The sequence below is a fragment of the Lactuca virosa genome, chromosome 7 (genome assembly GCF_052849685.1).
Source record: "Lactuca virosa cultivar CGN04683 chromosome 7, Lactuca_virosa_CGN04683_v6, whole genome shotgun sequence".
Lineage (NCBI taxonomy): Eukaryota > Viridiplantae > Streptophyta > Magnoliopsida > Asterales > Asteraceae > Lactuca > Lactuca virosa.
Window position 1 is genome coordinate 120,207,056 of NC_136432.1, and position 25,668 is coordinate 120,232,723.

Here is a 25,668-nt window from a genome sequence, read left to right on the forward strand (position 1 = left end):
GCGCAGCGTACTGGGGTCTTGGGACTACGCGTGGCGTACACTGGGTTACACCCAACGTACTACCAGTTTAAGCACTTTCTCCATTAAGTGCTTAATGCTCATTTCCTTTACGTCCAAAAGCCAGATCTAAGTTTGTTAAGATGTCCTAAGGGATAAAGTTGGCAAGTTTATGCCTTTGCATGCCTCATATACACCAACACCTCCATTATGACATTTTCAAGGTCTTTAAGCCATGCATGAGGCCAATACTTCCTTCAAGACTCCATTTTTATGATACTAAAAGACCAAGGGACCCCAGATCTGTCATTCCCATCCTATGGAGTTGCTTAACTCACCAATGGAGGTCCAAAATCAACCAAAAGGGACAAGATAGAAAACCCTAGCTAGATCTAGAGATTTAAGATGAAAGATCCAAGCTTTTTACCTTCAGAAGCTTTGCAAGATGACCAAGATCCAGGTTCTTGAAGCACCAACTCGTCCCAAGATTGCTTGACCACCTCTTCTTCTTGGAATGAACACTAAAAGGGCCACAAATGCACTTTTTAAAGCTCATAATGGTCTCACAAGTTTCTCTGGAGTGTAAGAACGTTGTAAGGTTGTGGAGGCTCTCTACGGTTATGTCCAAGGGACTTAAGGTCGCTTAAATAGGCCTCATGTCCAAAAATTAGGGTTTTGGACCCCTGGCACGTACGCCCAACTTACTTCTGGTACGCCCAACGTACGTCCAGCTCCACCGTGACCATCCATACATAGTACGCTAAGCGTACACTAAAGTACGCCCAGCGTACTTAAAGGACCAATTATGCTAAAATGTAAATTCTTAAGGGTTTCAAGTCGTACCTGATTTAGGGTGTTACAGTGTATGTTATATGGGGGGTGAGGGGTTCGTATGTGTGGATTTGGGGTGATGTGGCCTACGTCATAAGGTATAAGCTATAAGTCATAATCCAATACGACAAGCCTTTAATCCCCAAGCCATAAGCAATAGACCATAAGCCATAAGTCATAAGCGATAATCCCTAAGCCATGAAACCTTAAGTAATAAGCATAATCCCTAATCACTAAGCCATAAGCCCTAAGTCATAAGCCATAGGTCATAAGCTTGTGGCTTATATCTTGTGATTATATCTTAGAGATTATGGCATGTGACTTATGGCTTAGGGACTATGATATATGGATTAGGGCTTATGGGCTATAAATCATGGTTTATTATGTATGGCTTATGGCTTAAGGACTATGACTTGTGGCTTTTGGCTTATGGCTTATGGCTTATGGCTTATGGCATATGACTTCTGGTTTATGGATTAAGTTTTAGGATATAATTTATGAATTATGGTTTATGAGTTAGGGCTTAAGGTTTATGGATATAGGTTTAGGGGGATTTGGCTTATGGTTTAGGGCTTATAAATTCATAAGAAAGGGTGCAAGGGTAAGATTGTGAGGTAAGCTTTGCGTATCGGGTGTGGAACCTATCACTAATTAATATATATGGCTTTGAGTATAGGGTTTAAGGCATATGGCTTAGGGATTAAGGCTTTGTCTTAGGGCGTAAGGTCTATGGCTAAGTAATGTGTATGGCTAAGGGTTCATGGTTTATGGTTTATGGCTTATGGATTACAGTTTGTGGATTATAGCGTATGACATAAGGCTTAAGTTTTATAATTTAAGGTTTATGGTGAATAGTTTAAGAGACAAAAGGTTTAATGCTAAGGGGTTATGGCTTATACCTTATTCCATATGGCTTATGGCATAAACCATAAGCCCTAAATCATAAGATCTAAAGTGTATATCCTAAAGCATAAAGCCTTAAGTCACAAAGCCTTAAGCTACAAGTCAAAATCCATAAAGCTATAAGCCATAAGCATTAAGCTTTAAGCTTCAATCTATAAACTTTAATCATTAAGCACAAACGCATACATACTTATGAATTAGGGTTTATGGCTTATGATTTATGGTTTAAGGCTAAAGGATTAGAGCTTAGGGCTTAAGGTTTAAGACTTGTGACTTTTGTCCTATGGCTTAAGACTTACAAGTTATAGCTTATGAATTAAGGGGTAGGCCTTAGTGATTATATCTTCTACCTTATGACATATAGTTTATGACTTATGGCGTATGACTTAAGGCTTAAAGCTTATGGATTAAGGTTATAGGTATAGGGCTTAGGGCCTATGAATTATGTCACTCACCGGTTATAAAGACTGTTATATATTTTATGTTAAATAAATCTTGATATACTATTAGATATTTTATAATGATTTAACCAATTATAATTTAGACAACTATAAAAAAACAATAATAAAATATTAATAAAGAAAATAAAAAATTTAATAAAATGTATATAAATTTTTTTAAGAAATAAATGTTTTCATAAACAAAATTAAAAAGATAAATTTTTTTCCAATTTTATAAATACAAAATACAAGCATAAAATTTTATTTTCAACTTTTCGTTCTAAATTTTCCTTTTTCAAATCAGGCTACATTGTCCCGCTCATATTTTGACCCAAAATATATCTAATCTAAAATCATACCAAAATATTTGAAAGATTAAAAATAATGGGTTTTGAGCATTCTAACATTCCTATGGTGTACATGCAACCCTATAAACCTTGGATCTATGTTTTCTCTAAAATACATGCAAATAAAAATTTCCAAGGTTTTACATCCTAACTAGCATGACATGGGGAACTTGTATCATAAAATTACTAGTAGAATGACATACCTTTTATAGTGGTTGATTGCTTGGAGTTTGAGAGCCTAGCACCAATAGTGTGGATGCCTCAAATGGAAATCACAAATCACCACAAACTTTGGAAAAACTCTTGAGAGAATAATGCACACTCTTGAATTGGCCACTACTCTTGTACACACACAACTAGTCCCAAATCAAGTGCCAATGACTCCTTTATATAGTGTGGAGGATTAGGGTTACATCCATGTAAACCCTAATACCCATGACTCTTCCTTTCCAAGGATCCATGGGTTAAAAGCTCCATGGACCATCCATGGACTCCCATGCAAGCCTAGCCCATTCCAAATGAGTATTAGCCCACACTATATAAAATACAAGAGCCTATATTTAATTAGTCACCTTTTTGATCACTAAATTAATTCTAAATTAATTTATGATCAATACTAATTAAATAATATGATTTCATATTAATATATTATAACTTATAATATATTAACAAATCATAAACACATTATTCTCAAAAGGTTATCCAAATCGTTCGGGTGAAGTGCAACCCAAATGGACCATGCCGGGTCGGGTCAAGTGCATCTTAAATATTGTTATGGACTAAGACACCTTATCCAACAGTATCCCACTTGGATAAGTCTAATAACTATATTTGCATATATGACTTCAGGAACCAACCGACAATCGTATCTCTCAAAACTCTGTTGAACTATGAAGCGCCATTTTAGATAAGTGATCATATAATCCTGTGTTCTAGATACCAGACGGACAAATGCATGGAACAATGTCTTACTTATTGTCCAACAGTTTGTTTCTCGATTTCCCGATTTGTTTGACATAAAACTTAATTGAACACATCAACTACGTTCGGATCGAGCCTGGTACATGGGTCAATACAAAATCATCGAGGGGCCCAAATATCGCTTCTAATCCAAGAAGGAACAGATAAACTTCGACTCATATGCTTGTTCTACTACTTGTTGAAATATACACAAAGGCACATTTTATAACATCGAGTTACCAATGCGTTTACGTACAATCAATGTATAAACAACTCATAGGCAACAAGTCGTATCTCTAGGTTTGAAGACTTATATGATATTACCGTCTCACGATCACTCGAGATAAAATTCCATGAAGTGATGCAAGTGAGCGTGGGTTTATTCCAATACTCAGAACTTATGAGCACTCATGAATGTTGTAGCAACCATTGCTATGGCTAAACATCTTTAGACATCTACAAGCCCAATTCATGACCGTCTTAATTCATACCTACTTCCGACATATGACCGACTGTGGAAGTTTGAATAACTTAGTCATTCGGAAAGAATAACCTAGTTATTATGGAAGTCAAAACATGCAAAGTGAAACACAAGAATAATTGAATCCAATATGGTCTCAGCACTTATGAATATAAATAAAACACCTTTTATTCATCACCATATTGATTACACATTTTTCTGTTTCGATTTATCAACTTAACACTTGAATTAAAACAATAGTTGTCCCATGCCCCAAGCATGTACACTAGGTTTTCTAAACAATAGTCATGCCATACTCCAAGTATGCAAACTATGTTTGTCTATGATCCTTGCTTTGTGAAGTAGATCACTTGAACATAATTCCAATGATGCTCATTTCACAATCCCAAATCCTTACCGTAAATGTAAGAATATCAAATTCTTGTCATTTACTGTAATCTGTTAGATTTTAAACTCATATGCATTGATCCTCTTGCAATGACTATGCACGAAAGTCACAAAGACCTGGCAACAGACATTACAAACTATTCCAGTGGAGATCAATTCCATGGAAACGAAGTCTCACATTCAAAGTACATTCCTTTGAATATCCTTCTTGCATAAAAGTTTCTAACTTTCTCATAGATTCTTAAAATCCAACTCCCAATATGGAAAACATTTCCATATTCCCATTTTGACTACTACTTCTGAACAAGAGCCACCTCTTTTCAGAATATGTCAATATGGCCCTTTCCAAAATTTAACATCATACTTCCAACTGTCCATGGGAAACCAATCTTAGGTAAACCTCAGATTGTTCTCGACAATTGCTTAATCATTTCTGTCATATCCAGTTCTATCCCTTTTTCCCTCTTAATGCTCTAGGCATTTTCAAAATTTAGAACAGATAGATATTGTAGCACATGTGATCGATCCTATACCCGAAGCATATGAGACACGATTCATGATGTCTCACATAAAGACATGATACTAGATCAGTCTTTTGCTACAATATTTTTTTTATTTGCCATGTTCTCAAAAATCGACTATGAAGAAGGATGTCGTAATCATAATCGAATTTTGAGAACGCAATATATATAGAATTCCCTTATATTGAACCATTCCAACATAAAATTCATATATATATATATCCTTGACTAAAGACGATTGAAATCTCAATCTAAACCACAAAGATTGAAATGAAGTATAATCTCCTCTCCCTTAATTATAGCAAAACAACCTTTTCCAAGTGAAACTTTGTTTTCTATAATTAACAATACTTATCATAATTGATTATGCCCCCACTTGTATAATAATTATTTAGCATAACAATTATACTCCCACTAGCTTTGACATGTACTCAGAAATCAACTTCTAGAAATCAATACTTTATTGACTTTCATCACCAAAGTTCAGATTTCTTGATACGAGATACTTCGACAAAACTTTATCTAAGCTTCTCAGACTCATACATCTTTCCTTAGATAGTTCACATGTGTGTCTAAACAATTATGAAGAGGGATGTCGTAATCATAATGTTTAGACCTTTTTGCCATTTCTCACAAGTCCATGTTAGTGTGCCGGTTAACCACACACGCTCCACTAACGACTTTGAGAATGCAAATATCACAATTGCTATCTACTTAAAATCTACTTAGTGAAAGCGTTTCCTCACCATCATTTTCATGAATCGGAAATAAACCTTGTGACACTTAGATTTTATGGTGTATGTGTTCCTATCCATATGAATTTGTCAAATCCATAATCAAAGGACAAGGTTAGTGACAAACTCAAACTCACATGAATTGAACTTGTTCAATCTTGATTTCTTGCCTCTTGGTAGAACAAGGGCCCACCATTGCTTCCAAGTTGTTATGGACACAATTGAGAACTCACATAACTCACATACATAGGCAACTTTACCGGAATAGGCACAAAAACAAGAATTATGTCAACACGATAGGTTACAAACCTCAAGTCATGTGCTAGCGATAAACAATAGGTTTTATCCTTGATTAGTTCTTGAAACTTTCAAGACCTTTAAGACTCCCACTGTCCTCTTGACATATAAGTTTCTCTTTGTCAAGAATCATTCCTTGACAACCAAACAAATATTCAAGAGTCAGTGCGGATTCTTATCAAGATAAACACTTCACACAATTGGCCTTAGTTGGTCTTTGTTTTATCCAAAACATCACAACTTGTCAATTTCAAATGTACAAGAGTAGAAAACATTTTACTCTTACATTTGACAAGTGTTATAAACCTTCTTTAAGATGTGTCACTCAAGTTACAATCTTGGAGTATGACTCTAAGGCTTGTTTTGGAACGAAGTATGACTCATCATCTCGATTTTAACCACTTCAATAATTCATGACTCCTCTTCTTAGCCATAAGAATGCACTAAGATGTCCTTATAGGATGAATTGTGATATGGTCTCACAATCATTAAGATGATCATAAAACATGATACTAAAGTACTCTCCCATCTTTTCAGATTTGAGAAACTTTTATCTTTCTGCCAAATTTGATTCTTCCCATTCGTTCTGCCACACATCGAAACTTTTCCAATGTTTCAAAACTATACTTAAATTATTAAGTATAACCATATTTACTAAAATTTAGTAAATCATGACGAATAGTCATATTGATCTTTTTGTGGTGGACTTTGACCTGCACACACCCAGTGTACCCGATCCTTTAGTCTTTCACCTGACTCACATATACATGTGGTCAGGGAATTAGTCTTAACTTTCCAAAAAATGAAAATTCTCATTCATCATGCAATACAACCTGCATGATTCCAAGTTTCAGTCCAATTGAAACTTGGGTGATGAGAATCTTTCCTTATTTGGTAAATTTTGACACTACCACAGATGAAAGAATCACATTCATTATTGCTAGAAACACACAAACATTAACATTCCATAAATGTCATTGCAAGGAGATATAAAATAAAATAAAACAAAATTTTTATTTATTTATAAAATGCGGAAAAACGTTTTCCTTACAATGCAGCTTTAAATGGAAAGTATGCTATTACATATTTCCTAGCAATCTATCATAACTCCTAAGTAGTAGCTCAAGAATCCGATCTTCGAACCATGCGATGAAATCCATCTTCGTGATCAGATTCAACATACTCTTCTTTTAAGCTTCCTTCCCTTTGCTTGATCCTGCAAAACATTAAAATGCAACCCAGTCACATCATGTATTAAGAATAAAAAATTAGGAACTTAACAAAGTTAGATAGTGGACTTACCTGAAGCAGAACCATACATTATGACTAAAGATCTCAGGTAGTCAGGGCAGCTTCGATTCCAATGTCCCTTTCCTTGGCAATAGAAACACACAGGCTCATCTGAGCCATCACATAGAGCAGTCTCAGAAATGGCCTTTCTCTTATGATCAACACTTTTGACCATGGTCAATTCCTTCCCTTTAGGAGAAGGAATCATTTATGGGATGTCCATGTCATCTTGGGAGGCAGACCTTCCAGTCAAAGTTGCTTGACTATTGCGCCAAATCATTGCTGATTCAGCAGCAATTAGCAAATAGGTAAGATCTATTAGGGTCATGTCGAGATCTGTCACGTAGTAGTCTTTAACAAACTCACTATATGACTCAGGAAGTGACTGAAGAACCCAGTCAATAGCCAACTTCCTTGGGAACCCGCCACCCATCATCCTTAGCCTGTCATTGTGTGCCTTCATCTCCAAGACATGTGCACACACTGGATTTCCATCCTTGTGTTTACTATCCAATAGGACTTGAGTGAGTTTGAACTTTTCAAGTCTTCGAGCTTGTGGGTCAGGGAGAATAATTGGAGGAGGTGGAGGAAGTGAAGCATGATGTTGTGGGGCATCATCTTCAAGAGATTTTGGAAGATCATACTTGTCTGAACCAGACATCTACAATGGGAGAGATTCAAGTTAGTTGATTTAAAATCCTTAATATAACACCCAATATGAAATATTAAGGCTAGGACCCAACACAATATTTTATAACTTGGAAGAGGGATGCCGTAATCCAAGCTATAGAATATTTGAAGGTAGGTGAATGACGATTCACCAATTTCCACCATGAAAAACGAAATGATTTATTAGGTTTTATTTGGATTTGAAACTCCTAGATCTTTTGAAATTCATTGAACTTTTCAATGGCATGTTTCAATCTCGATTGTGCCCTTCAGATTTTGTGACTGGGATGCCGAGGATCACAAAACAAGGTGTGAATAACCATGCAAATTCACTTGGTACCCTTAGTATTATCACCTAATCAATGTGTCGGTTAACCACACGCGCTCCACCGATCTATGATAAACATTAAGTCACCCTTTGCCATCCTTACTAGTCCAAGTTAGTGTGCCGGTTAACCACACACGCTCCACCAACGACTTGGTAAGGTGCAAAGTGTAAATTTCATGGGTTAGCACCAAATTCACATTTTCCTAAATTAACTAAGATTGAGAATTTATAAAAGGTTTAGTTACTTTATATTCATCATTATACTTTTAATGAGAATTATAGTCATTGTCCAACCCGTTCGGCTAACGACCCTCCACCAGTCAAGGAAGCGGTGGGTGAGAGTGGACACCCATTAATCTGCCATTTTATAGGAAACAACCTTATACCCCCCTTATAGACCGGCTTCGTGAATGAGGCCTACTAACGGTAAGATTGACTTGCTCTTATACATATATATTAACTTATAATACTATAAAGTATAAGGGTTGAATTTTAACTTTTAAAACTCTAAGGGTTGGAACTAAAGTGTGTGTGAGACCTTACAAATTCCAAAACTTGAGGGCAAGTTTTGAACAATTCAAAAACTTTTGGATTTTCATAACTTATGAGTTTAATTAAGGTTTAAAAAACTTTTAATGAAGAGACTCTTGGACATCCATAACTTTAGGACAAGTTATGGAGTCCATAAAACTATTTATGATGAAAAGACTCTTCAACTTATGTAACCTATGATTTTTAATGGACTTTAAAGAAAAAACTTTTGGTAATCCATAACATCAGGACAAATTATGGAATCCATTAAAACACATCAAGATCAAGAATTAACTAACAAACAATTTGCAAATAATTCCTATGATCTAACAAAACTCATAAGTTCATGAACATCCATATCAACAATTTCAAGAATCATATGAACACATACAAACCTTAAAATTTTGATAATAGCCTTTGAAATTGGATTAGCATAATCATTACAACATAAAAAACAGGTTTTATAAGTCCAAAACAGTTTAGTGTAATGATTCTAGTTCAATTCCAGCTTAAAAACTCGAAAAATTGCACTCTGGGCCTCCTACTCGTCAAGTGCATGAACCTACTCGACGAGTAGGATGAATATATGCTTGGACTCGTCGATTCCCCCCATGGACTCGGCGAGTCCATTGTCCAGACAGCAAGATTTTTTGATTTTTCAAGTGTTTGCATCAAGTATTCAAGAAAACAAGCCTAGGCTCTGATACCACTAATGGGTTTTGAGCATTCTAACACTCCTATGATGTACATGCAACCCTATAAACCTTGGACCTATGTTTTCTCTAAAATACATGCAAATAAGAATTTCCAAGGTTTTACATCCTAACTAGCATGACATGGGGAACTTGTATCATAAAATTACTAGTAGAATGACATACCTTTTAGTAGTGGTTGATTGCTTGGAGTTTCAGAGCCTAGCACCAATAGTGTGGATGCCTCAAATGGAAATCACCACAAACTTTGGAAAAACTCTTGAGAGAATAATGCACACTCTTGAATTGGCCACCACTCTTGTACACACACAACTAGTCCCAAATCAAGTGCCAAGGACTCCTTTATATAGTGTGTAGGATTAAGGTTACATTGATGTAAACCCTAATACCCATGACTCTTCCTTTCCAAGGATCCAAGGGTTAAAAGCTCCATGGACCATCCATGGACTCCTATGCAAGCCTAGCCCATTCCAAATGAGTATTAGCCCACACTATATAAAATACAAGAGACCATATTTAATTAGTCACCTTTTTGATCACTAAATTAATTCTAAATTAATTTATGATCAATACTAATTAAATAATATGATTTCATATTAATATATTATAACTTATAATATATTAACAAATCATAAACACATTATTCTCAAAAGGTTATCCAAATCGTTCGGGTGAAGTGCAACCCAAATGGACCATGCCAGGTCGGGTCAAGTGCATCTCAAATATTGTTATGGACTTAGACACCTTATCCAACAAAAATTCCCTCCAGTGCGAAAACTAATAAAGTCCCGATTCCTAAAATTTTCACGCTTAAAATTTCCATATTTCTAATTCCTTCCCATGACCACTGTCTCCCATCTTTCCCTAAACCCTAATCGAAAACGGCATTGATCCTGACTCTAGCCTACAAATCATCTCTGCTCAGACTCTACAACTCACTGTTCCTGCCTCCTGTCACTGTTTGTCGGCGAGATTTTCCAAGGAATCTCTAGCTCACGTACGAGTCACCACGATAATGATGTTCCTATTAGACCATCCGGTATGGGTGTAACGAAGGCCATCGTGGTTGAGCTGGACCACGACCACAACCGTGCACACCATCCTGGACGGTCGTGGTCGATCGTGGTCGTGCTCTTCGGTGTTCCAGACGACAAACTCAAACAACCAATCAAAAAATTTTCCTTTCTTTTGACCGTTGAACGGTCATTTTGTTAAGTTTTAATTTTTTTTTCTAAAAATCAATACCTATATAAATCTAATAAAACCCTCACATTTCATCACACTTTATTCTCATTCTATAAACCAAAAAACACATGAAGGATTTAGAATTGTTAAAAATTTTGATTCGGATGATGACGGGGAATTCATCTCGACCTTCTTCACTGTTGTGCAACACATTCACGATGAAGAAAGTTCGAATGTTGCTCGTACAAGGGTGGTCGTCAATCGTGATCGCCAAGCCGCACCCGACTTATTGGGATGTGATTACTTCGCCGATAATTGTCTTTACAATGATGACGCATTCGAAGGTCGTTTCCGTCTAAATAAGGCGATATTTTTACGTATTAGAAATTCTTTAGAATCCTGTTATGAATTTTTCAAACAAAAACCCGACGCTAGGGGAAGAATGGGTTTTAGTAGTATACAAAAGTGTGCGGTTGCGCTTAGGTATTTGGGATACGATATAGTATTTGATGCATCTGATGAATACTTCAAAATATCCGAGAGGACCGCAATTGATTGTGTAGATTGGTTTTGCGCATGTGTGTATGAGGGTTTTCATCAACAATATTTCCGTAAACCAACTCCACGTGATATTGAGAGATTATATTCGAATCATGAATAGAGGAATGTATTTCCAGGTATGCTTGGCAGTCTAGATTGTACGCGTGTGGCTAGGGAAAAATGTCCAAATGCATGGCGTGGTCAATTCACTCGAGGATATATAGGTGAACCAAGTATAATCCTAGAAGCTGTCGCATCTCAGGATTTATGGATATGGAATTATTTTTTTGGAGTCTAGGGGTCTAACAATGACATTAACATTCTTGGCCATTCTCCACTTTTTAACGATCTTTGGACCCGCAAAGCACATGATATAACGTTCACGGTGAACGTACATTCGTATAAATACGGTTACTACCTTTGTGATGATATATACCCGCATTATTCTACACCTATGAAGGCATATTCGGTTCGTAGAAGTCAAAAGGCAAAGTTGTTCACAAAGAGACATGAATCAGTGAGGAAGGATATCAAGAGGGCATTTGGAGTCCTCAAGCAGGCGTGACATGTAGCGAAATATGCTACATAACTTTGGGATAAGGATAGAATTAAACGAATGGTCCTAGCATATATTATAAGGCATAATATGATTATTGAAGATCAAGGTCGAGCGATTTGCACGTACGATCCGCACGACGTCGTCATCCCTCTTGAAGAGTTCGTACCCGGAACGAATGAATTTTTATCACGAGTTGTTAAAATTCATAACAGCGAAACGTGTTTCAATCTTCGAGAAGATGTTGCGGATCATTTGTACCAACTCAACAAGAACGAAGATTAGTTTTTTTTACTTATGTTTGTTTGTTTATTTGTTTTTTTTAATTTAGGTTATTTAAGTTAATATAATGTTTTTTTTATTCTAGGTTAATTAAGTAACGAATTTTGAAGTTGTATTTTTATTTTTAATGTTTTTTTTTATTTTAATTAATGTAATTTGGTATTTTAAATTAATGAAAATTAGTATTTTAAAAAAATTATATGATTTTTATGTATTTTTTATTTAAATTTAATTAAAAAATGAGGTGGAGTGGTGTGTTTAGTGGTAGGTATCTCATGGTTAGTGGTAGGGAGTGTGGTGATGATGTGACACCACCACTATAATGGTTATAGTGATTAGTGATTAGGTTATTTAACTTAACACATTCTCCAACCACTACCCGATTCTGAGTTTGAAATAATGGTTGAAGGTGAACCAGAGATGAATCAAGGGTCATTTTATCTTCGCTCAATCAACAATGACACTGATTGCAATGGTAAGAAAATAATATTCTTGCCTGTAATTTGGTTTCAATTTCATTATAAATGAATGAATGGAAGTAGATCTACTCAAGTCCTCTTCAAAATTAGAGATTATCTCAGCTTTCACTCAAAAATCGAACTTGATTTTAGTTATCCCCTTTGCTTGGTCTGATTTTGAGACTTAGATATTGAAATTCGAAATGCTCATTGCTGCCTTGGCCTATTTTATTATTAAAGCCTAATATTGATTTTGCCCTTCCTAATTTCAAATTTTTCCCTGTGCTTTGGGTAATTGGAGTTGGGACTTAGTTTTTTCTCATTCTTGTACAATCTGGAGTACGTATTGCATTTAGTCGAGGTATAAATTTAATTTGGAAGATGAAAATCTCTTTAATTATATAATACAAAATATTGAAGAGTGAAGACTAATACAACACTATTACTATTTATTTGATTCAGAGATTAACCAGGGAATATGCTTTCTAAACGTCAGCCCTGATGAAGTTGTATGAAACTTGTATTACAATAAGAACAATGATTCACTCATTACAGTATCATTCTGTTCTTCAGACAACTTTAGCTCCTTGATATGTAGAACAACAAGAATCGAGTTTGTGAAATCTCACTGTTCTTATGCTTTGTACATTGTATAATGTATAAAATTTATTATTTACATAAAAAAATTATAAAATTAGTGGCAGATACATACAATGAGGTCAACCTGATGCTGGTTTTGGTATTTTTGAATCTGAATTTTTGAATGGCCTGGTTTTGTGGAATTAGATGATGTGAATGGAAAGGTCTTGACATTTTCAGCACAATATAGGTAAGTTTTGTACTATCATTTTATTATTATTAAAGCATTGTACTTTCAAATTATTCTTTAAGACATGTAATATATTGTTGAGATTTGCACAGATTTTCTTTATTATTTAAGGCATGTAATATACTATTGACATGGCAAATATTTTTTTTATGATTTTTTTTTTCTTAGTAAAGCATTGTATTTTCAAATTTTCCTTTAGTGATTAAAATGTTAATATTTTTTTACCAATTAAAAATCAATTTTGTTTTGCTTTATTCGGTTTTGAGCAAGGGAAAAATAGTAATTACACCTTTTTTTGACTATTTTCGTCTCTAGTAATGTAGCAATTCGATATATATCAACAACACTTTGACAGGGAAATGTCTTGCGAAGATGAAGGCAAATAATGTTTTTCCTTTGGTTGTCACTGGTTACAACATTAACTAACAAGGTAAATTTGACCGCCTTTTTATATTATAATTTTTCTCACATCTATGTTACCCTTCCCTTATTCTCTATTATCTATTTTGCTCTCTCAAAATCACATATGTGTTGAGTTTAAATTTCGAAATTTTGCAAATTCATGAACATTTATAGAGGGGAATTAAGGCTTCCAAGTTATTTCCCTACATACCACAATGACATGGGCAAAATACCTCCATCATATCAATTTGTTCAAGATTTATTCAAAAATTCACGTACATATGATGTAATCTCTTTTATTTTTTTTTTTTGTAATAAATTTCATATTTTCCATCTTAACTTTGTTAAATTGGATAATGGGCGTTTTGATTAAGTGAAATGGTGTATGGAATGCGTTATTACTATAGGTTCTTACACCTACGTAGTGGGGCTTTGGAGAAAGAAGTAGTCTGATGGAAAAGATATGGACTACAATCAAGAATTAAGTGAATCTTTAAGAAAACTATATAGATTTGGCTCATTTGCAAAGACGATTCCGATGATTAACGGTGCAACGGAAGCATGTTATATTCCTGAAAAAGAAATATGAATTGGAAGAATTGAGGAAGCTTGTCAAGAAACAAAAAGCGAAAAATGAAGAACAGAATGCAATAATGAAGGCCAAAGATGAACAACACAACACAAAATGTGAGCGGCTTGAACGACAACTACAATCGGCAATGAGGGTTATTAACGCTTTTAAAGAACTGTAAAAGTAGTAGATCATAGAGTTTAGATTTGTTTCATGCAAAGTTTTTATTTTGAATTATGTTACTTTTCATTTCCATGTAATAAATATTTATTGTTTTATTTTATGATATAAATGTTATTTAATTTTTTGTTATTTTTGTTTTTATATATTAGTACAAAATAATTTGGATTTAATTTGTAAATTAATTATCCATTTGTAGTTATGAAATCTTTGATACGGAAGCATTTCTATGTAATTTGATATGAAATCTTTGCTATGGAATTTGCTATAGAATATAGACCACAAATTTTTCTTTGGAACCATCATAATGGTTTTAGCTAGGGATTCATCATAACGAATTTAGCTAGGGAGTCGCCACAATGGATTTAGCTACCGAGTCATCACTATGAATTTAGCTAGGGAATAATCACATTAGATTTTTCAAGGGATTCATCATCACCACGGATTTTGCTAGGGATTCATCACCACAGAATTTGCAAGGGATCCACTACAACGGAATTTGTGATGGAAGAACTATTAAAAAATTCGCAAGGGAATCCTACTACGGAAGACATGACGAAATACCATGTACAACAGATTTCATTCCGTTGCAACATTTTCGATGAAATTATTGTTTTCGTTGCAAGCCTTCACTACGGGGCTTTTAGAGACGGAAATGGTCCATCGCAAATTCTATAACTCTTCCTCATTTGCAACAAAATGTCAAGTTTTTTCAAAGAGTTCCCTCTCTAGGAATATCAACTTTTTCTTATAGTGGTATATTGTAGTGATCTGTTAGATTGGTAGATCAGTATGATTACATGTATTGTTTGGTTATTGTTTATCTGCTTGAATATGTCGACATAATGTGATTAGGTTGAGGCGATACGACTTTTTTCTATAGGCCAACAAACCCAGGGAAATCTAGCTATGTGTTGTGGGCCGATAGGCAATCTAATTTGAGGATTGTAGGCCTAGGGGCAATCCATTTTGGTGACTGTAGGGCCTGGGGGAATCAAATTTTATAATGTATTCCTGGTGTGCATGCATTATATATGTATTGTCGTGTGGGGTATTTTAGGGGAACTTACTAAGCTTTGACTTACAATTGTTGATTTCAGTGTTTTCAGATACTACAAATGATCGGGGCAAGGAGAGGGCATGATCGTACACATCCTCCGGTTGATTTTTAGAATCGAGAGATTATCTTGATACACTGATTTCTATTGTTCTGGTTGAAAAACAATGTTTGACAGTTTTATGGTTTTATGAAAATGTCTTTTAAAAATGGAAATTTTGTCATGGTTTTTAGCATGTTACATATTTAAATAAATAACATTTCATATGGTTTCTATTTAAAGGCAATTCATGAAATCTATGAAACTTGTATAGTAATAATAGTTCAACAATGATGCACGTATTAGGATGAAATGTTATTGTTGAAGTCATCCTTTTGGACATATATATGCATTACAAAATATCTAGTTGGATAAGATTTTGGAATTTAATTAACCACAAAGTCATCTTCTTGGACATATAAATAAGATATTCATTACTAAATATCTAGTTGGATAAGATTTTGGAATTCATTTGACCACAAGTCTTATGATAAATGCAAGTTTTATTTGTTAAGATAGATGAAAAAGACACCATTTTTTTGGTGTGAATACCTATTGGAATTAGTTTGTACTAATGGACCGTTCAGATTATCCACAATACATGTTAATCAAAATACATCCAAAAGTTTCGATGAACTGTTTTGTGGAATATTTTCTTGGATTTATAAATGAGAGATGCATTACCAAATATCCACTTGGATAGGATTTTGGAAAGGATTTGACCTCATGTCTTATGACAAATGAAATTCTCATTTATCAAGATAGACGATGAACACATCACTTCGTGATGTAAATATCTATTGGAATTAATTCACACTAATGGACCGTTCAGATTAACAGTAAAACATGGTAAAATCATCTTCGTTACCTTTAAATGTATGAATACGTTTATCTAAATAAACATATGTCTGGAACCTTGAAGGTGTACAGAGCTCTAAAAAAAACAAGTTAGGAGTCAACTGGGCAATAGGATAAGAAACTCAAATTCAACTGGGATAGTGAGAATCTTAGTCAAAAGGATTAATGATCATATTTGGAGTTGTGAAACGGTTTCACAAACTGTTTTAACCTAAAATACTGTCACAAGCAATGTTGTTAGATAGAGAAAAAAATCATTAATTGATTTGGTAATAAATGAGTCATAATTTTATTACTAATTGTTCATGAATTGTATCATGAATAAGTGTTATTAGAGTTCTTGGTTTTGTACCGACTCAAAAACGTTTACAAGAAACTATGAGTTGTTTTATTTCATTATACATCCTAATGAAACTTTTCGGTAATTTTTTACAAACCCTATAAGAACAAAGTGTTTATTGCTCGAAGGGCAGTCTTTCAAAAGATAGTTGATATCCAAAAGATCTAATGGGAGTCATATTGAACTCGATGAGAGTCACGAGTAAACCAAAAACGAACCTAAAGTTGATATAAGCACTCAACTAGAGGTTGAAATACGTATTGAGGGAACTGACATACCTCCAACTTTTCCTCATAAGATCTGATAGAATACGTCATGTACTTGACAAATAGAAACTATATTACTGGGATATAAGTCACTGATAGATTTCAATCAGAGTCAATCGTCTATCAAAAGCTGCAGAAGGACCTATAAACCTCAAATGGAAGAAAGAATGTGGAAAATAAGATTCAGTCCATGTATGTTTGAAACTTAGATTGATCAAATACTTGGCCTTAAAACCGTATAGTGTTAGTAGATCCTCAAATGATTTCAAACATGGATAGAAAGACATACACATCCAATACAATATAGGTTGTGAAAAATGTGTAAGCATGAGAAGTCTATTTGTGGACTATAACAAAAATCTCATATTTAGATTATTTGTTACAAAGAGAAAGTCAAAAGTTTGAGTTTCTAGAAATAAAAGATAAGCCATAAGAATGTCAAATTTAGTAGGAGATTTTTTCTCACTGTTATACGGTATATGGTGTTGGGTTATATTCAATAACAGTCTAATTATAGAGTAAAAACTATGTGATTAGAAACAAAAGCATTTTAAGATTTCAATCAACTTAAAACCATTTTAACCCACCAAGGATCATTTTGTAATCATGTAAAGATTAAATGAAACATAGAAAGAAAAGATTACAACCTTTGAAGTATTTGATTCTCATGTGAGATGGAAGTTGATGAAGTGATGCATGAAGCTCCAAAGTAGAAGCTCTCTAGATATATGCACCAAACAAGAGTAAACTACTAAAACATGTTAGTTTTCACTTGTATATAAGTTGTTCTTAATATTTAACACATATACCAAATAAGTATTAAGAATAAGCAACTTATAATCACATAAATCAAGAAACAAAATGGAAGATCATTAGAGATGAGAGAGCATCAAAACTCACAGTTTTGGCAGCCCTATAAGAGAGAAAAAAGATAGAAAAAAACTATTTAGTTTTTTTTGCTCATGCCCTTCATTATGTACTTGTACTCATGAATAAATTCTAAGTCAGTCATTAAATGAAAGTATGGCACCTTATAACTAGCATGGTGTGAAGAAAAGTAAATCCAACACTCAAACTCAACCTCTCTTGGAAGTTGGCGGTTTGGGCATGAAAGTCAAGAACAAGAGTATGTTGTGAAAGATCTAGTATGCTCAAGAGTGATATTAAAATGATATTGCTAAATGACATATGATCCTAACGGTCACACTAACAACAACTTGATACAAATTATTATTTATTAGAAATAGATTTTAATAAATATTCATAAACTCTTATAATAAATTGGGAAAAATATTTATTTCAAGGAAATAGTTATTTTTACAATACAAGTAACACATTATTTCATAATGTATGAATTAATAAGTCATGTACAACATTTTGGACTAGGTAAGTCTTTTTTCTTTTAGCAAAAAGACAAACTTTATATCTTATAAACTTTGAATTTATAAAATATAAACTCAATTTTCTCTTTTCCATAAGCATGGTCGGCCATGCATGGGGAAAGGAAGAAGCATGGCTTTCTTATTTGTTTAATCAAAAGTATTCAAGGTATGGTGCATGCTAGGGAACAAGGTTGTCTAAAGTGCTTAATGGTTAAGGACTCATGGATTAATATTCTACTTTAAATAGTGGACAGTGGATTCATTTTGGTTCACTCCTTCCTTGCAATTGCTGAGAGTACTCCCTCTCCTCTCCATATTCTCTCAAGTCTTGCACTTTGAAGATATTTGTTGCTTGCATCCTCTCTTTAAGTCATAATCTTGTTTTGACTTTAAAGTTTAAAAGTTGTAACTAGCATTACATCAATTTGGAACATTGTTGGTGTATCAAGGGTTCATCCTCACTCCATCAACTTCCAAGCCTCCCCTAGAGGACTCAAAGTGCTTCAAAGGTTGTTACCACTTCTTCCTTCTATGGTTGTGTTTTAAATCTTTCTTTTACTTGCAAGATGATCCTTGGTGGGTGATAGAATGTTTATGTTATTTATAAAACTCAAGTCTTCCGTTTTCCATATTTGTAGTTTTTGAAACTAAGTTTTAAATAAAACCCACAATTGGTATCAAGAGCCACCTTGCAATTTTGGATAGATTTTTTTTTGATTTATGGAAATCTTAGTTTTTGGAGAATATGGATAACTTGTTTTTGTATAAAAAGAAGTTCATACATATTTTCTTTGACATTTTTATAATTGTTTTTTTATGTGACAAAAACTTACATGCATTTTTTGTCACTTAGAGTTGTCTTAGAAAAATAAAGGTTGTTTTATCCTTATATGTATTTTAGAGTGCATAAACAAGCCTTGGACTATTTGTGTTGTTATTTGTGTGATTTGGTTGAAAATGGTTTGTAATATTCTTTTATTCACAAATTATGTAATAAAAGCAGCTAGTTTTTATTCTTGTTATTTTTTATGTAATAGATTAGTTTTAGACTAGACTTATTTTATGAAAAATGTAACAAGATAAGGATGGAGGCCATTTCTTGAAGAACCATGGAGAACCGCGGTTTTATAAAGATTTTATAAAAGTTCATTACTTTTACAAAGTTTTTATAAAATTAAAACAAAGTTGGTTGTCATTGCATGTGGGAGCTTCAAGATCACATGAAGAACAAGTTGTAATATTTGGTCCCTTTGTCCCTTAGGAAGGACTTAACACTTTTGTGTTGGATCACAAAAGTGTAAGATAATTTAAGGCTTGTTTATGTCAAATGCATGTGTGTGTTGTGTATTTTCAAGTAAATATTTTGTGTGTTTGATAATTTAGTTTTTCACAAACCCAAACTATTTTTTGGACAAAATAAACATCACATGGAGTTTGGATTTCAAAATATAAATATGGACACTGGATGTAACATATTCTAGCCATAAAATAAAAACCGGTTTTATAAAATTGTTAATTACGGCAACTTTTTGAAATATTGAATTATAAATGTAAAAATCCTGTCTTTATGACTTATTCAAACTCCAAAGTATCATTTAATAAAAGGAAGTTTTATGAAACAATATTAAAAGGTTCTAAATTGCTCAAACACAAACTTAATACAAGGTATTAATTTTAAAATTGAACCAAGCCGAAATATAAAAAAAAACTCGGGGGTTTATATAAGAACTTTAAAAGTGATTTTTTTAGAAAATGGATATCATGACATATTGGATGCATGCAATTCTCATGATATCACATGTTTTATATAGAATAATAAAACATTCAAATCCTTTTTCTCAAAATGCAAGTCTATGCCATCCAATTTCAGAAACATTTGCACATCACTTATATAATGCTAGTGGGATAAAGGATACCTAACCATTAGTATCATCTTTTGATGGCCAAAGTATTTTTGCGATTTCTATAAACAAGTTATAGGCCAATTATACAAGTTTCTGTAATTGGATGACTTGATTGGAAACCTCTTGTGATAAAGGTCACCTAAGCAAGAGTGTTCCAAGGCATAGATGAGACCAAACATGTCAAATTAACAAATGGGTTGTTAAGGGTCTCATACATCTAGGAATTGCAAATGGTGTACTTAATACAAGTTATTTACCTTGTTAAAATTGAGTAAATGGGATAAAGGATACCTAACCATTTATTTGATTTGTAACTTGGATCCTAGACTTTCAATAAATAATGTTTTTGGAAACAAAAGGGTATTGTTATTTAAAGAACTAAATACTAAATGAAAACTTTGTTAAACTTTTGTAGATTGCTCTACCAACTACTGTAACACACCACCCAATGAACATTCGGTCAATTCTTGAGAAAGAAAAACTCAATCTCTCCAACTTTTTGGATTGACACAGAAATTTAAGAATAGTTTTGAAACAAGAAAAGAAAGATTATGTCCTTGAAAAACAAACCCATGATGAACCACCTGCCCTCCCAAAGGCTACACATGATGGATGGCTAAAGCATATAGATGATTCAATTGATGTTTCGTGTCTTATGCTTGCCTCTATGGTTCCCGATCTTCAGCAGGATCTGGAACACGACACTACCTTTGACATGATTGAACATCTCAAGGAGATGTTTCGTAAATAAGCTAGAATTGAAAGGTTCGACACTATGAGAGCACTCCATGCCATGAAAATGGAGGAGAGTGGGAATGTGAGCACACATGTTCTCAAGATGAAAAGTTACATGGATCAATTAGAGAGAATGGACTCTCCATATCCACATGACTTGGCTACAGATATCATTCTGGACCCTTTGCTAAAGTCTTACAATGCTTTCATCATGAACTATAACATGAATGGGTGGGAGAAACCTATCTTTGAGTTGCACGGGATGCTAAAAACTGCACAAAAGAATATCCCAAGTAAAACCCCCCAAGTGCTCATGATTAGGAAGGAAAGGTCAAAAAGAACAAAGGCAAAACTTCAAGGGAAAGTCACAAGCTAGCAAGGGAAAAGGGAAGAAAGCTCCCCAAAACCCACCACCCAAGAAGAAGGAAAAGGTTTCCAAAGATGACACATGCTTTGAGTGTGGAGTTGTTGGGCATTGGAAAAGGAATTGTCCTAAGTACCTTGCTGAGTTGAAAAACAAGAAGGTCGGGGAAGGCCCTTTAGGTATATCCATTTTCATGATTGAAATGGGATTATTTACTTTTTCATCTAACACTTTGTTATTAGATACTGGTTGTGGAACTCATATTTGTAATTTGTTGCAGGGGTTCAGAAAGAGTAAGGAACTGAAAGCAGACGAGATGGTATTACATGTCGGCAATGGAGCACGTGTTGCAGTCCAAGCTTTAGGACATTTTGATTTATGTTTACCATCTGGTCTATACTTGACATTAGACGTTGTGTGTTTAATTACTTCTATTACTACAAATATCATTTTAGTTTCACGTTTGAGAAAATTTGGTTATGATTTCAAATTTGTTGATGATAACATTCACTCCTTCTTGAAAGGAATATTCTATTTTGAGGCTAGACCAATAAATGGAATTTATGAATTAAACCTAGATGACACCTCAAAAAATAAGTCCCTTTATCATGTTAACACCAAAAGACTCAAACCAGATATGAACCAAACATATCTAGGGCATTTTCGCGTTGGACATATAAACACGAAGTGCATATCCCAACTCCAAAAGAGTGGACTTTTGGGGGAAAATGACATTGAGTCATTTGACATATGTGAATCTTTTTTATGTCGCAAGATGACAAAATCCCCTTTCTTTGGAACAGGTGAAAGGGCAAGTGTTTTATTAGGCATCATACACACCGATGTATGTGGACCTTTCAAAACAATGTCAAGATATGGTGAGAGATATTATATCACCTTCACCGACGACTTTAGTCATTTTGGTTATGTGTATTTGATGAAACATAAAAATGAAGCATTTGAAAAGTTTAAATTGTTTCAGAGTGAAGTTAAAAATCAGCTCGAGAAAACAATCAAAATCCTTTGTTTGGATAGAGGAGGTAAGTACTTGAGGCAAGAGTTCCAAGACCATCTAAGGATTCATGGGATTATCTCACAACTCACTCCACCTAGAACACCACAGCTTAATGGTGTTTCTGAAAGGAGAAATCAGACCTTACTTGATATGGTTCGATCTATGATGAGTCGAAGTACACTTCCTTTATCATTTTGGAGTTATGCTTTACTCACCGTAGCCCGTATCTTGAATATGACACCAACTAAGAAGGAAGATAAAACACCTTATGAGATGTGGTATGGAAAACCTCCATCCTTATCTTATATGAAAGTTTGGGTATGTGAAGCGTATGTTAGACAAGAGACTTCCAACAAACTTAAGCCTAGATCTACCAAATGCATCTTTGTAGGATATCCTAAATATTTTTTAGGATATTACTTCTACATCCCTAGTGAGAATAAGATCTTTATTTCACAAAAAGTTGAATTCTTAGAAAGCAAGTTTCTAATGGATGAGGCTAGTGGGAGGCCTGTGGAACTTGAAGAAGATCAAGAACCTCAACCCGAAGTATCTTTAGTTGGCACTAGTACTAAACAAGAGGCTGTTGAAGATGAAGAGATCATTGTCCTTCAACCTACTGAAACACAAGGCATTCGCAGATCCGGTAGAACTCGTCGTGAACCTGAGAGATATGGATTTCTCATTGACGAGTGCTTCGTAATGACAAATACTGATGAGCCGGTCAACTACCAGTATGCAATGTCAGATCCCGAATCTGACAAATGGCTGGAAGCCATCAACGTTGAGATGCAATCCATGAGAGAAAATATAGTCTGGGACTTGGTTGATCTTCCTCCCAGTAGCAAGACTGTTGGAAGTAAGTGGATCTTCAACAAGAAGACTGACATGGATAGCAACTTACACACATTCAAAGCAATAATGGTTGCTAAAGGATTCACTCAAACTCATGGGGTTGATTATGATGAAACCTTTTCACCGGTTGCTATCATTAAATCAATTAGGATACTACTTGCCATAGCTGCATGTTATGACTATGAGATATGGCAAATGGATGTCAAAATCGCTTTTCTAAATGGACACTTGGAAGAAGATGTCTATATGGTTCAGCCCGAAGGTTTTGTCGACCAAAAGTATCCTAATAAAGTGTGTAAGCTCAAGAGATGCATTTATGGGTTAAAGCAAGCATCTCGTAACTGGAATCATCGTTTCAATGATGAAATCACAAAGTATGGTTTTATTAGAAATAAAGATGAATCGTTTGTTTACATGAAAACTAGTGGGAGCTCGGTGACATTCTTGGTCCTATATATGGATGACATATAAATCATGGGAAATCACATTCCAACTTTACAAGGTCTAAAGACTTGGCTTGGAAAGTGTTTCTCAATGAAGGACCTAGGTGAGGCACAATACATTCTTGGAATCAAAATCTATAGAGATAGATCAAAATGATTAATAGGTCTAAGCCAAGGTACATATATTGAGAAAGTATTGAAACGGTTTAATATGGAAAACTCTAAGAGAGGATTTGTACCCATGGCACATGACACTATACTAAGTTCATCTCAATGTCCTAGCACAAAGGCTGAACTAGACAAGATGAAAGATATTCCATATGCTTCTGCAATTGGATCCATCATGTATGCCATGTATTGTACAAGACCGATTCTTGCTTATGCTATGAGCATGGTAAGCAAGTTCCAACAAAATCCAGGGGAGAGTTATTGGAGAGCTGTGAAGAACATTCTAAAGTACTTACGAAGAACTAAGGATTTGCTCCTCGTCTATGGAGGCGTGGAAGATAGCTTAAGTGTAAAGTGCTACACTGATGCTTCTTTCACAACTGGTCGAGATGATTGCAAATTGCAATCAAGATATTGTTGGATATAGTGTCTAAGTCCATAACTTTATTTGGTATGTACTTGACCCGACCCGGCATGGTCCATTTGGGTTGCATGGCATTGCAATACTTGGATAGACTAAATGAGAGAATAAGGCACTTATGATTATTAATATATTATAAGTTCTAATATATTAATAATAGTATTATTTAATTAGTATTGATCAAGTATTAATCTAGGATTAATTTGGTGATCAAAGTGAGACTAATTAAATATATAGGGTTGATTATGACAATCATCAATTCTTTTATGGTGGATTAATGATCCATAGTTTATGGGTTATGGATGTAACCAAATGGAGCTCCATGGATGGTCCATGGGAGTTACAAATCCATGGGTCATGGGAAATCAAGAGTCATGACAATTAAGGGCATTCATGTGTAAACCCTAATTGTGACAACACTATAAAAGGAACCCTATAGCTAGCAAAAAGTGGAGCTAGTGGACATAGTGTTACTAGAGAGGGCATAACCAATTTTGAGTGCTAGAAGTATTCTCTCAAGTTATTCCAAGTCTTGTGGTGTTGTGTGAAGCATTTGAGGCACAACATTTGGGGTGCTAGGCTCACAAAGTCTTGAAGGAATCCAAGCAACAACAAGGTATGTATTTCTACTAGTTTTATGTTTTATGTAATCCCCATGCCATGCTAGTTAGGAAATAACCTTGAAAAAGTAATTTGAATGTATATAGAGAAAACATAGATTCAAGGTTATTAGGGTTGCATGTACACTTAGGAAGTGTTAGAATGCTCAAAACCCATCAGTGGTATCAGAGCCTAGGACTGTTTTCTGTATACTTGATGCAAAACTGCTTAAAAATCGAAAATTCTGCATTCTGACGACTAGACTCGCCGAGTCCATGGGGAGGACTCGCCGAGTCCATGAACAAATTCATCCTACTCGGCGAGTAGAATAATGCACTCGGCGAGTAGGAGCGTGCTGGGCAGTTTTTTCGAGTTTTGTTGCTGGAAATGGATTAAGATCATTATCCCAATCTGTTTTGGACTTGTAAAATCTGTTTTTCAAAATGATAATGATTATGTTAACCCATTTTACATGGCTTTTATCAATTTTCAAGTATTGTATATAGTTATATGATTTCTTGAAATTGCTTAATATGAATTTGTGTTCTTATGAGTTTTTAGAAGATCATAGGAATTATGTGTAACCACCATGTGTGTTTAATTCATGATCTTAATGGCTATGATGGTGTCCATAACTTGTCCTCAAGTTATGGATAACCAAAAGTCACTTCTTTTAATTATGATTAAAGAACTAAAGAGGTTTCATAAAATGAAGAGTCTTCATTTTTATGAACCATTAAAACTCATAAGTTACAAATTGAAGAGACTTGGAATAGTTTCAAATCTTG

General features: G+C 34.4%; 1 protein-coding gene across 1 annotated transcript; it reads left to right on the forward strand.

Annotated features, from left to right (window-relative positions):
* The first annotated feature begins 12,391 nt into the window (after positions 1–12,391).
* LOC145127083 (uncharacterized) lies at positions 12,392–24,286 on the forward strand. The gene is made up of 7 exons (XM_079062329.1): positions 12,392–12,467; positions 14,279–14,429; positions 20,793–21,022; positions 21,336–22,222; positions 22,361–22,418; positions 22,806–23,539; positions 23,918–24,286. The coding sequence occupies exons 1-7, from the start codon at positions 12,392–12,394 to the stop codon at positions 24,284–24,286; spliced, it is 2,505 nt and encodes an 834-aa protein (XP_078918455.1).
* Positions 24,287–25,668: the final 1,382 nt, after the last annotated feature.